The 11,868-nt window shown below is 50.5% G+C and overlaps 6 protein-coding genes across 6 annotated transcripts; 4 read left to right on the top strand and 2 right to left on the bottom strand.

Moving 5' to 3' along the window:
* Positions 1-172: 172 nt before the first annotated feature.
* Positions 173-1,736, top strand: MIND_00450300 (uncharacterized protein; the record flags this gene model as incomplete). Its single annotated transcript, XM_037361317.1, has 3 exons — positions 173-550; positions 596-839; positions 895-1,736. The coding sequence occupies 3 exons, from the start codon at positions 173-175 to the stop codon at positions 1,734-1,736; spliced, it is 1,464 nt and encodes a 487-aa protein (XP_037221609.1).
* Positions 1,737-2,245: 509 nt separating this feature from the next.
* On the top strand, positions 2,246-3,879 carry MIND_00450200 (Nudix hydrolase domain-containing protein; the record flags this gene model as incomplete). The annotated part of the gene is made up of 5 exons (XM_037361316.1): positions 2,246-2,531; positions 2,581-2,850; positions 2,903-3,569; positions 3,622-3,699; positions 3,747-3,879. The coding sequence occupies 5 exons, from the start codon at positions 2,246-2,248 to the stop codon at positions 3,877-3,879; spliced, it is 1,434 nt and encodes a 477-aa protein (XP_037221608.1).
* Positions 3,880-4,005: 126 nt separating this feature from the next.
* MIND_00450100 (MPN domain-containing protein) lies at positions 4,006-6,222 on the bottom strand (the record flags this gene model as incomplete). The annotated part of the gene is made up of 6 exons (XM_037361315.1): positions 4,006-4,338; positions 4,391-4,642; positions 4,693-5,875; positions 5,927-6,045; positions 6,092-6,172; positions 6,220-6,222. 6 exons carry the CDS (start codon positions 6,220-6,222, stop codon positions 4,006-4,008), a joined length of 1,971 nt encoding a protein of 656 aa, XP_037221607.1.
* A 73-nt stretch (positions 6,223-6,295) lies between these two features.
* Positions 6,296-7,917, top strand: MIND_00450000 (uncharacterized protein; the record flags this gene model as incomplete). The annotated part of the gene is made up of 6 exons (XM_037361314.1): positions 6,296-6,409; positions 6,456-6,761; positions 6,813-7,153; positions 7,202-7,528; positions 7,578-7,671; positions 7,717-7,917. The coding sequence occupies 6 exons, from the start codon at positions 6,296-6,298 to the stop codon at positions 7,915-7,917; spliced, it is 1,383 nt and encodes a 460-aa protein (XP_037221606.1).
* A 110-nt stretch (positions 7,918-8,027) lies between these two features.
* MIND_00449900 (uncharacterized protein) lies at positions 8,028-9,754 on the bottom strand (the record flags this gene model as incomplete). The annotated part of the gene is made up of 8 exons (XM_037361313.1): positions 8,028-8,667; positions 8,715-8,905; positions 8,954-9,007; positions 9,057-9,218; positions 9,268-9,315; positions 9,365-9,504; positions 9,559-9,613; positions 9,668-9,754. 8 exons carry the CDS (start codon positions 9,752-9,754, stop codon positions 8,028-8,030), a joined length of 1,377 nt encoding a protein of 458 aa, XP_037221605.1.
* A 413-nt stretch (positions 9,755-10,167) lies between these two features.
* MIND_00449800 (Ysc84 domain-containing protein) lies at positions 10,168-11,813 on the top strand (the record flags this gene model as incomplete). The annotated part of the gene is made up of 7 exons (XM_037361312.1): positions 10,168-10,264; positions 10,314-10,487; positions 10,538-10,640; positions 10,691-10,800; positions 10,847-10,872; positions 10,919-11,703; positions 11,750-11,813. 7 exons carry the CDS (start codon positions 10,168-10,170, stop codon positions 11,811-11,813), a joined length of 1,359 nt encoding a protein of 452 aa, XP_037221604.1.
* Between the last annotated feature and the right edge of the window lie 55 nt (positions 11,814-11,868).

Genomic DNA, 11,868 nt, shown 5'->3' with positions numbered 1-11,868 from the left:
GTGTTGGTGGGAATGACGCAAAGGTGTGGTTCCTGAGACATACATACATTTCAGAGGCCACCCACCCGACCCAAGAAGCACTCACATTGTCGGTGTGGCCCTACTGTTCTTCGGGAACACCCACCGAATCACTTGACAAGTTTTGATTTGCCTACACTTGCCCAATGCCATAATGTCGTCTGCCTCTTCCGCCTCCCTTCGTGGCCTCTACAGCGACCGTAACACTGCATGGTCATTTGTAACCCCACCACCATCTTCTGGAGCCAATGCTTCAACAGCTCAGCCAGTCGCGGGTCCAGCCTACCAATGGTCGTCTCGCCCAGCTCACAACTCAATTTTCGACCTTTCTCCCGAACTCGCTGACCCAGCGGATGGGATAGACACCGTTCATTTACTCAAAACGTTTGCTACATCTGCCATCCTACAATACACAAGCAGTGCGATTGCCATGCCTTGGGAGGTTGGCAAGCTGCTCCTCCAAGTTCAATGGGTGCCTCGCGACGCAGGCGAACCCGACTTGGTGGACCTGCCAGACGACGAAGATGATGCCGTATGACTGTTTTGCCGCAATGTTATTCAACTAAATCGTTTGTAGTTGAGCGAATCCTCAAACGATAATGACTCTTATTTTGCTGATCCGAACGCTAATGCAACACCTCAACCCGGTTCATCTTCTCTGCGCCAAACTGATGAACAGGGCTATATTGTTCGCCGCTCTGTCCTTGAAGAAGGCACACGTCCAGAATATATCATCCCAGTGGGGAGTGCGAATGGTGTCTGGGGCATGATCAAGCGTGTTGGTCGTTTTCGGGGTGAGGGTTGGCTGGCATTGTGGAAAGGTATGCACAGGCCACTTTGTGCTTAAAACCTATCAACCCAGCTTTTTCGCTCTAGGCTTGCTGACGACATGCATCAGCGAGATTTTATCGTCAACTTTCCAGCCCATTCTCCGCAATATATTGCAAACAATCCTTCTTCCTCGGAATGCCGTGTTCCACCGACCACCATTGTTCATTCCTGTGCTCTCTCACCTCATCATGGGCTTTGCACTCTCGCCGCTCGATTTAATTCGAACGAGGCTCATCGCTCAATCCTTCTCTTCCCGTCATGTGACATACACCGGACCCATAGACGCGCTGTCTCGCATTCTACGCGAAGAGGGTGGCCTGAAGGGCATCTACCTTCACCCTCACCTGCTCATTCCGACGATCATCGACAATACACTACCATCTTTTGTCTCCTTCGTTCTCCCTGGACTTTTAGCGTCATATATCGGCATCCAGATATCGGAAGAGACGCACCCAATTGCTTGGGGCTTTGCTGAACTCACTGCCAGCTGCATTGGCCTGCTAATTACCCTACCTTTTGAAACTGTCCGTCGACGGTTACAAGTCCAGGTTCGTGGTAGCGCAAAGCCCATCAAAGGTTGCGTCGAGCTACGGCCAGCACCATACAATGGTGTTGTAGATGCCTTCTGGCATATTCTCACCGAGGAACGCTCGGATCTTCCCATTACGCCCAGCAAGCGAAAGCGACGACAAGGCAAAGGAAAAGAGCGTGCGGGAGGCGATGTCCCACCACAGACCACCGAAGAAGAACAGGGATGGATGCGCAACACAGGCATCGGTCAGCTGTACCGAGGATTAGGAATGAGGCTTGGAGCGAGCATTATTATGTTCGCATTAGCATTATTCAGTGGTGGCGATGATATGAACGGAGGTTGGGCTGAGTTGTAATGCCGCATGCTATACCAATAGTCAAGCAAATCCGTCTACTCATATTAATTCATGTCTGCTTTGTCAATTCGGTTATGGAGTAGAACATTCATGGGTTGCCACAGGTGCTCTGATAGCTGATAGCGTGGCCGTCGACAGTCCTGAATTCGGAAAGATCAAGTCTATAACGCTTGCAAGTCTGACATCTAAGTATACAAGCGCTCTTTCAGCCGCACTAAAATTAAAGTCTGTCCCCGAAACTCGTGATACCGAATGGGGGTAACATACACTTGGGAGCGACTTCCTTCAACGGTTGTATAGTGTAGTGGTTATCACACGGGATTTTGAAGTTCTTCTTCTCTTCCCGTGACCCCGGTTCGAACCCGGGTACGACCTTTTGCCTCGTGGCTTCTCCTTTTAAGTATCGAAGTTGATCCAGGAGTTGCTTGGTCGTTCCCGGCCCGGCCATTCCGTGATAATCATTGCAGACTTCGAATTCATTGAGCGACCTCTCGTTTCTGACTTTACAGATGCGGCCACTCATCCCTCCCATACAGCCATACAGCAGTAAACCTTCGTCTGAGTGCTCAAAGAAGCCGCCAAGTCACACCAAGGTTCTTACGTCAGCCCCAGTGATCGGGTTTTCTGTTTTTGGGGTTGTCGTCTTCGTCCATGTCGGGTGGGTTCGCGAACTGCTTGCAGCGCCTGCTTCTAACCAAAGTCCAGAAAAGCCAGCTTCTATTGTTCCTTTACTCTCGCGTGCCCTACAGCGAATACGCAGTACTCCTCCACGTATAATCGCGTCACCCCCAACTCGTGTGTACCTCGCCGGCCTTATCCTTCATTGTCTAAATTCACCCTTTAGAGCCCCGGAGAGCCGCCGTCGCACTTATCATTCGAGTTGTGCCACCTCCACATGCTGTTTTCAACGCCACGCAATCTCCTTCGCTTACCGACTTTTTTGAGTTGGACTGGGTCAATGATCCCACGGCTCGACCAGAAATCCTTTTCCTACAACGGGAGAATCCGGCGCCTGAAGACTCAGGTATGAGTCGCGTCAGAAACAACAACGAAGCCCATGTCGCTTTCCCGGGTGGAAGAACTGAGACTGATGATGAAGGGGGACTGTACACGGGTACGTGCCCTTCTACATAAAACAGAGACAACATGTCCTCACGTACATGCAGCGATGCGACAAACTTGGGAAGAGATTGGAATTGACCTTGCGGAGAAAGACTACACTTGTGTCGGCCAACTTGACGATAGAGAAATAACAACTTCTCTCGGAAAGCGCCTTTTAATGATTTTATCGCCCTTCGTTTTTCTTCAAGTGACACCACAAGCTAGTGCGCCCGACCCAGTCTCCACCACAACGCTGCACTGGACACCATTGTCTTCTCTCGTTTCCGCCAATCCCCCACCGAAATGGTCCACAGTGACAGTCGATGCCGCGTCTCGCATTGCTCCCAAGCATTCTACTGCTTTGCGTATTCTTGTTCAAGCTCTCGTCGGTAGCATGGAGTTTCCTGCTATCATTGTCGAACCATCTTCGGTCTCGCCGGTCACACCCGAGGGCAAACCCAGCTATGACATGGAGAAGGGATTCAAGCGGCCGCAGCAATTGAAGCTTTGGGGGCTCTCGCTCGGTATGACTCTCGACCTGATGTCGTATATGGTCCATCCTTTGCCCAACGATACAGTCGACCCTCGTTCTGGCGCATCTTCTCCACTCTCACCCATCATGCAACTCCCTTACCAAACTGGCGCTGAAGGCATTCGAATGGATATCGTTGCTCCCAGCCTGGCCAGTGTATTCCCCCGTTTCTCGTACCCTGATGTGAATTTCTGGATCTGGTTCGTTGAACGACACTCTTTGTGCTTTCATTTTCTGACTATTACCTTGTAGGGTCTTTGGTAAGCGATATCGAGAAGTTGTTCGTGGATGGGAGGCCAGTGTGCGTGGTGGCGGCGTCAATGACAGACGGTATGTGCCTCTTGTCTGTCTCTTTTTCGTTACTCATTCTCTAACAGGATCAACTGGTCGGGTTCGGCATTGAGCACATTCTACGCTGCCATTCGCAAAGCCTTGGTTCTTGTCATTGTGGCACGTGCACTGGGTATTATCTTTGGTTTGGGTTTCGCTGTTTGGTGGGTATTCCAGTAGACGACCATCCGTTGGGACACGAACATTATTCACGCTATAACGTCTCGACTAGAGAGTACATGTGTAAAATTGTAGTTTCATTTCAAGCATTCCTCATACTCAATTGTGTCACTTCTCACTTTGTCCTCATGATGCCAGTGGGAGACCGCAGACTTCACAATCTGAGCCACCAGGCGAATTCTCGAATGTGCAATGTGGACAGATTCGAATACCACCGCTGGAACTTGCTCCCCCGCCACTTGCTCTGTCAGCAGCTTCTTGAGCAGCAATTTGGTCGAGAACATCCTGTGGGATGTCGTCCATAGCGTTGGTATTGCTGACACTGCTGGCGGCTGCAGTGGTTTGGGTAAACGCCATCAAATTCGTCCAGCCTTCGGTGGCCAGGAGCGGGTCCAGTTGGCTGAGATCGTCTAATAGATTAGGAGAAGAGACAATCCGCATCATCAGCTTCACATCGTCCTGGAAGGGAGTTGGATAACGACATGCAAAAGAATGATCAAAAAGGACTAACGGGTGAAAACAGCTGTGTGGTATCGAGGAAGGCGACAAGATGCCAGTCGCTCAGCCATGTTGCAAGTTCCCGCCGTTTGTGGGCTTCTCCTGGTCGTGCAGTCCGACTGTCATGGATATTCGGCGCATCCAAGTTGGCCAAGTTATTCATGACGCTTTCAATGGTCTGGTTCTCCAGGCCAGGTCGATTCTCAATCGCATATTTCGTCGAGTTGAATAATGGAGAAGGATTTGAGGGAAATCCATGAGTGACCTTGAAAACTCTATAAAACTTGGTCGTGGGTCGGAAAAGACAAGTCTTACATTGACCATGAGGTACTCGACTGGGAATGCAGGTTTGGCGGTTTTCTTTACTTCCAGGCCATATTCGTTCTTGTACGTGAAGAAAACGTCCGGAATGTACCGTGCCGACTCCTGGGATCGGTCTTCGTCTTTCACCCGAACAATTCCAGGATCAACGCTGGCTTCAATCATGTCTGCCTCCACCATCGCACACGCTTGTTCAGAGACTTGATATGCTGCGAGGTCCGCGTCACCGTCCTTATTGGCCGTTACTATCAGCGTCACGAGCCTTGAACCAAACTGTCCTATTGGGGATGATTTCGAAGTGGTGGGATTCGCTTTTTGGAGGGTCGCAGCAAAGATAGCTTCCAAAGAGGACATGTAGAAAGAGCCTGGGTGGCGTTTATAGATCGTCTTGGTCCTGTCTTCCTCTGATACAGTGAGGTCAGTGAAGATATAGCCCACAACGGTCAAAGGGGTAGATGCAGCGGCAGAAAGGGATCTAATACGTTGTTCTTCTTCCCAGGGCAGACCAAGCGTAAGTCCATCGAGTTCTCCCTCTTGCGGAGGCTCATATATAGCCTCCACAACGGCTTTGATGCCCATTGGAACGACATCGTACGGCTCATAGTGGCCGATGAGCCATCCGAACCGCTGTGAACCTGTTTCTCGCCAAACACGCAGGAAGCGTTCAACGGTCTCATGTGAAGCGATTTCAACATGATCTACCATACGGAAAGGCTGCGACTGGAGAGTTATGGCAGAGGGCTGACATGCGGTGCAAATACCGGCTGGCCATGAAGGGTGGCCGCTTGGGCACGGGACCTTGACCTTGTAGGAGAGTGGCTCTAGCGGGGGAAGATTTGAGGTAGCAGAGGTGGTTGATTTGGGAGAGATTTTCTTGAGATAGGCGTGGTATGAGAGGTGCTTTATCGCGTGTTCTTTGTGATAGCCAGTGTCGAAGGGTTCAAGAGGCATGCAGTAGTCGCACATTCCTTTGGCGGCATGGGTGCAAAAGCGTGAATCGCGACTCCGGGGTATCTTCCCATCCCGGGCACGCCAATAGACATCAACGGGCTCCTCGGTTACATTTTCCCAAACTCTTGTGGCTGTCTCCGTCGTTGTTTGAGGCTGGGTGGTAATTGACGAGGTAGACGCGGTCGCTGTCCGGCGTTTGTAGCCCACGAATATTAAATCGGCATGACTGCACTTGCTCGAACGCGTTCTGATTGTTCACAAAGAGAAAAATACTCACCCGAGACCGAGGGCTTGCAATGATCTCCCAGTCAACGAGGAAAATGGAGCTTCGTTCCCTCTGGGTTGGTTGGACATCGTAAAGCTCGTCGGGTCTGCATCGGGAGCCGTTTCTATCACCTGAAAATTCTGAGTAAGGGAGACGGATCGCAAGGGTGACGGGCACTTTGGCTAATAATTCGGAAACATCTGCCGTGGGTGCAAAATCGAAACGAAAGTTTCCATCGGGGGACCTGACGCGAAGTAGCTGGGAGCCAGTGAATAGAGGAAGAAAGAAGGAAATTGCGCGTGTACCATTGTGGAAGGAAGAGGTAAGTAGGACGCGTCAGCTTGTGGACGTGACTCTGATTTAGACGCGTTTCAATTGTGGATGCGATTACCACGCAGGGTTCCATGGGCTTCCATCGCTGAACTGGACCAGGTTTGCGCTTGGATATATACTGACGAAACGGACATCGACGCCAAAAACAGAGCAATAAATAGGGTACGTTGTTTGCTTTCTCCTTCTCGTTACTGATTATTTTTTTTAGTTATCTGCCTGGAAAAGCATCACTGCCCTTCCACATGCACTTGACGCCACTCTTGCTCTTTTGTCCGTCCTGGTTCAAGACTCGCAGCCTCTTCCGTCCTATCTATCGCTCCGACACAGTTATGCGGCCGCGTTAATTCGTTTGGTGAACGGCTTGGTGGACCCTTTACAGCGAGGATTGTATGCCCGTTCAATTGCATCCATCGCTACTCAGCTGGGACTCCCGGCCTGGCTTGTCGAGCTTCGTCATGCCGCGACCCACGAAGATCTCCCCAGCCTCGAATTGTTGCGGCAGGCGGCACGGGAGGTCAGCTTTTAATTTGATCCTTCAGGACCCTTTCATTGAGTGCAGAAATAGTCGATGGTTTGGCTCCTGCATAACTACTTCCTTCCCACTATCAATCCTTCTGCCGCTCCCGCACCCAAGACACCTGAACTACGACCTCTAGCGCCGCTGTTGAAAGAGTACAAATCTTTGAGCAAGCTCGTTTCGAGGGATGCTACACTCAAGACACAGCAACAACAAATCAAAACCGTGCTGAGAGATGTCGAAAGATGGATAGCAGAGGCAACAGTAGCCGCAAACGTCGCTGGCGGCAATCTTGGCTGGAGTGACGACACTTTCAAAGAGCACTGGGCTCTCGATCGACTTTCTGAAGCACTCTTGGACAAATCTGGTCTCGTCCCACTATCAAAAAAGTATTTGCAACGCAACTGTCGATTCATAAGATTCTTACTTTAATGCAGAAAACGAACTTTTCCAAAAGACGAATTCAAGCCTCCACCATATGCTGTCACTGTCTGGAGCGGACTCTTGCGCGAAGTTGCAGCAACACATCCAGACCTGCAGTTCAGACTGACTAACCGCATCATCACGCATCTGACTTGCCCCCTTCCCGAGGAAGACATCGTCGCCATCGCAGTAGACACGACCTACGACGAATGTTTGGCGCGTTGGGCCTTTTGGATTCTAGAAAATCTCCCACCACCCAGCCGAGACGCGAAAAAAGACGCCTTGGTTGCGCTCATCACCGGATTAGGACCTGCAACGGGATTCAACCAGAATGCGACTGCGTAGTCTTCTTTCCTTTCTTTTTTAGGCAACCACTGAATCCAAACAAAGCGCCAGGTCATTGATGAACGCCTTGTGTGCTGGAGATGTTGAGCTGGAGCATACCCAAGCATTATTTATGCAGCTTTCCATCGGAGGCAAAGCAGTCAGTCAAACTCTTTCCGCTTTCATCCGGCTAATCTGATAGCAGGAATGGTCCCCTGATGATATCGTGGTGATGCAAGACCGACTCGAAGCAATTTTGGGTACATCAGATGTAGACATTTCAACAGATACAACGCAGTCTACCGAAAGCAATGCTTTCCTCACCGTGCAGACCGCTCCTGGTTGGCAACTCCTCGGCACCGACTCAAATTGGAAACCTTGTCCTATTGGAGTTTATGCTCGTTAATTTGTTGTTACAAATGTGTAATGTATGAAGTAGATAGTCTCCAGAGTCCCAATCATATGCAGGTTCGTTAAATTCAAGTCCAAGCATAGTGAAAACAAGAAGAAAAAAAATTATGGCTTGGACGGTCGATTCGGTCTCCTTGTGGGTGAGAGCATTTCCTGAACGGATGACGGGGCAATAGAGCTTTGCCTTCGAGTGCTTGTCGAGCCGCTGGGAAGTGGGTGAATACTTGATGTCGGGCTGGTGGGGTAACTCTCTCCTCCATCATCTGGAGGGACGTTCCCATAACGAGGCGGAAGTTCAACAACCTCCGTCCCGTCTGCGTGATAGACGGTCACTGGTGGTCGGCCAGCGTCGTGGTGAACAACATAAATATTTCTTCCAGTGACTGACTCGGTGTTATTGCCAACCGTGCTGCCAGCCGTGCTGCCCTCATGTGGGTCTCCAGGCATGACAAAGGGTTCAACATGATAGTTCGTGCTTTCGCGTTGGAATTGATGACTAGCTCTGGGGGAAAAGCTTCCGTCATAGCCATGGGTAGCATTGAGGGGTTTGTAGTGCGCCGGACCGGATGAAGACCCTTGGAAAGGGTTGGAGCTATATCCACTTGGGTAGTCAATAAAACCGTGGTCTTCATTCCGTTTCCACCTGCGTCGAAGAAACAGAAAGGCTGCTGCGATGCCTGCCACAAGACCGACTACTATGCCTCCCAAGCCAGAGGCAACAGAAATTACCGGGGAGACCGATGTTCTGGGAAAATGTTGGCTATGCACGGAAGGAAACTGAATGAGATTCACTTGGATTTGGCCGAGAGACAGGAGGTCGAGTGGCCTTGTCCGCTGTGAAGTGGACCGTAACTCCAAAAGTTCATCTCTGCATCTACCACGCTGATGAAGAATGACGAGCCCCAGGAAAGATTGACCGTCCAGCTTGTCGGGCTTTGTCCTTTCACTGTCTGATTGTGCGGTGGATGCAACGTTGGGGCAACCTAAGAGCTGTCAAACTCGATCTGTTTTTTCGGAAAGTGCCTTCGTACCGTGAAAATATACGGTGGAGTGCCATTTTTAGGAGTGACTGTGATGTCCGTACACTGTAGAGCGTGTAAGGTCAATTCATGGAAGGGCGATCGGCTGACATACTTGGTCTACCCAGCCATATTGTGATAATGGCCCGCTGCTGACTGAAGCATCTACTTCGAGCGGTCCGAGGGGAAATGTTGCATTAGGGCAGGATGGCGTGGAGGCGGCTGGAATCGTCGTAAACATGTCTTGGCAACCACCACTATTGCCATTCTTATCGAACTGTGACCGATATTAATTGCTTGAGCTGCGTTGGATGGGGAGAGCGCACCATGCATATTTGGTATAATGTCCCAGCACTGAACGGCACTTGCCAGTCCTTGAAAATATGTAAGCAGATGCGAGTCAAAGCAGCTAGAGAGACGCACAAAGCTCAGTCCACTTCCAGCAGGAATGATGAAGGGGAAAACGAAAGCAGAGGTATAAACTTGGAGAAAGTATGGGGCTTCCGGATTTGGCCCAGTTCCTGCGCCCCTCGACCACGAAAGATGGATGGTCTCGCATTGACCTGTGTTTTAACTCGTAAGACGAGTGTGTTATCTCTGTGGTGAACGGAACAGACTTGTTACTGGCACTGGGACCGCTTGGGAAGGTGGGGTGTAGGAGAAGTAGAACGACTGATTGAACGAAAAACATGAGGCCAAGGCAATAAACCCAATTATAGCTCTTACCTGATCCATAAATCCCAACGCATCCGCCGCATTCGTCTGAGCAACAAGGCGTAGAAGAGCAAGTGTCCACCAAAGAGGTTGTTTCATGAAATGTTCGTTTAAGTGGTGAATAGAACCGTAGCCCAGACGATGGTAAGTAGAAGAGAGGTCAAGACAGGGTGGCTAGCGGCTATGTCATTGCAAATGTGCCTGATCTTGAATGATTCAGTTGCGCCTACAGCAGGCTGTACGATGGCACAATTCAAGCATCGCGCCAACCAGCTGCAGCATTAGTCGGGTCGAAAGTAGAAGAGCTACCCGTGACGTATCAGACTCTGACCAGACCTCAACAGACTTCATAAACAATCTTTACTCATCGTCATTCGGTCAAACACGGGCCTACAGGCTCCAACTCTACCCTCATCGCCGCTAGGCTGTAAGGCCACTCACCATAAGTGTAGTGTATTCTACAGCTGATTTGATAACAGGCAGCTTCGTTTGACGATTCTCGAGCCCATCTGATGAAGAAACTGAGTAGTCCTTTACCACAACCATTGCCCAAAGAATGCCAGAAAGCGGCCAAGATCTTCAATAGCTTCGTGGATTCAGGAAACAATGGTCCTATTTGATTCGTTTTCTTATTTTACTGATTCTGACCGCAAACCAGGTCTCGACGGATTCATCCCCAGAGTTGTGCTTGAACAAGCCAAGGGATTTGCTATCTTCACAGTTCTCAAGGCCGGCTTCCTCTTCTCGGCGAGGGCCGGGACTGGCATCGTCATTGCAAGGCTACCTGACGGTACATGGTCCAGTCCTTCCGCTATCGGCACAGCTGGTTTGGGTGCGTGTTTGCTGTCATATCCAGAGCAACACGCCGACCAAGTAATGGAGGGGTTGGCAGTCAGCTGGGAGCCGAAATGACAGACTTCCTCATCGTCCTCAACTCAAGATCTGCTGTCAAGTCCTTCATGGCCAGTGGTTCGCTCAGTTTAGGGTTTGTTCGTTTGTGCTCCATCCATAAATGCGCTCCAATTCTTTCGACAGAGGAAATATGAGCCTCGCTATAGGTCCTCTGGGCCGACATGGAGAGGCAAGCGGCTCGGTGAATACCAGCGGGAAAATGGCAGCGATGTACAGTTATTCCAAGACTCGAGGTTTGTCTTGCTCTCGACGAAGATGATTATTTTCATACGTCTTCAGGTTTATTCGGCGGTCTTTCGATTGAAGTGCGTTTTTGTTGTATGCCATGCCTCTCTAATGACCGTGGATCAGGGCTCAGTCATTGTTGAGCGACAAGACGCCAACGTTCAAGCATACGGGTCTCAAGTTACTGCAAAGCTTTTATTAGGTGGTGCGATTCCTCCACCAACATGGGCAGAACCTTTGATCAAGACTCTCACGAGCTGTACTGGGATGCCAGGCAACCGTGAATGGATAACCGAGTCCAGCCCTACTTCTGCTTATGCCTTCGCCACCCCGACCAGCGAAATGCCGCCCAGTCAGCTCCGCAAGAAACGCAAGGACTCGAAGTCCGACTTCCCCCCTACATCTTGGGGTGAACCCCGCGACGGAGGGTCATATTTCAGCCACCAGGTCGAGGCTGCATCTCTTCGTGGCAAGCCAGAATACGACAGTCCATTCGATCCTTGGGATGCTGCAGCCAATACCGGCAGTACAAGCCAGTTCCCGACCCAGTTTAAGTCCGACTTTGTCCCAGAAAAACGACACGTGAGATCAGCCACGGCGTCGCAACCTCCTACCGTTTTTGACCTCTTTGATGCTGAGCCAACCACGGCCTCCCCAAGTTCCCCGTTTGCCGAGAATCAACCGATGCTGGGGCACACCCGCTCAATGAGCGCGTCTCCATATAAACCGAAATCGATATCAACACCCTTCCTTAAACCTCAGCCTGCGCTTAGCCGTTCGACTCCTCCTCCAGAGGGTGTTGCAAGAGCAGTGGCCCTTTATGATTTCCAGGCCGTCCAGCCAGGCGACTTGTCCTTTTCCAAAGGCGACATTATCGTTGTCACCAAACGCTCAAATAGCACCGATGACTGGTGCGCTCCTGTGTCTCTATCCTTGCCTTATATAACCCAGTTTTAGGTGGACAGGAACACTCAATGGGGAAAAGGGTATTTTTCCTGCCAATTTCGTCGATGTTTTGTAGAAAACAATGTGTACAGTGCTACAAAAGATGACCCATTTACTGTATTTAGTAGGTT

The sequence above is a fragment of the Mycena indigotica genome, assembly GCF_014461135.1.
Source record: "Mycena indigotica strain 171206Taipei chromosome Unknown Mind.scaff0004, whole genome shotgun sequence".
Classification (NCBI taxonomy): Eukaryota; Fungi; Basidiomycota; class Agaricomycetes; order Agaricales; family Mycenaceae; genus Mycena; species Mycena indigotica.
This window is presented reverse-complemented; position numbering and strand designations above follow the sequence as displayed.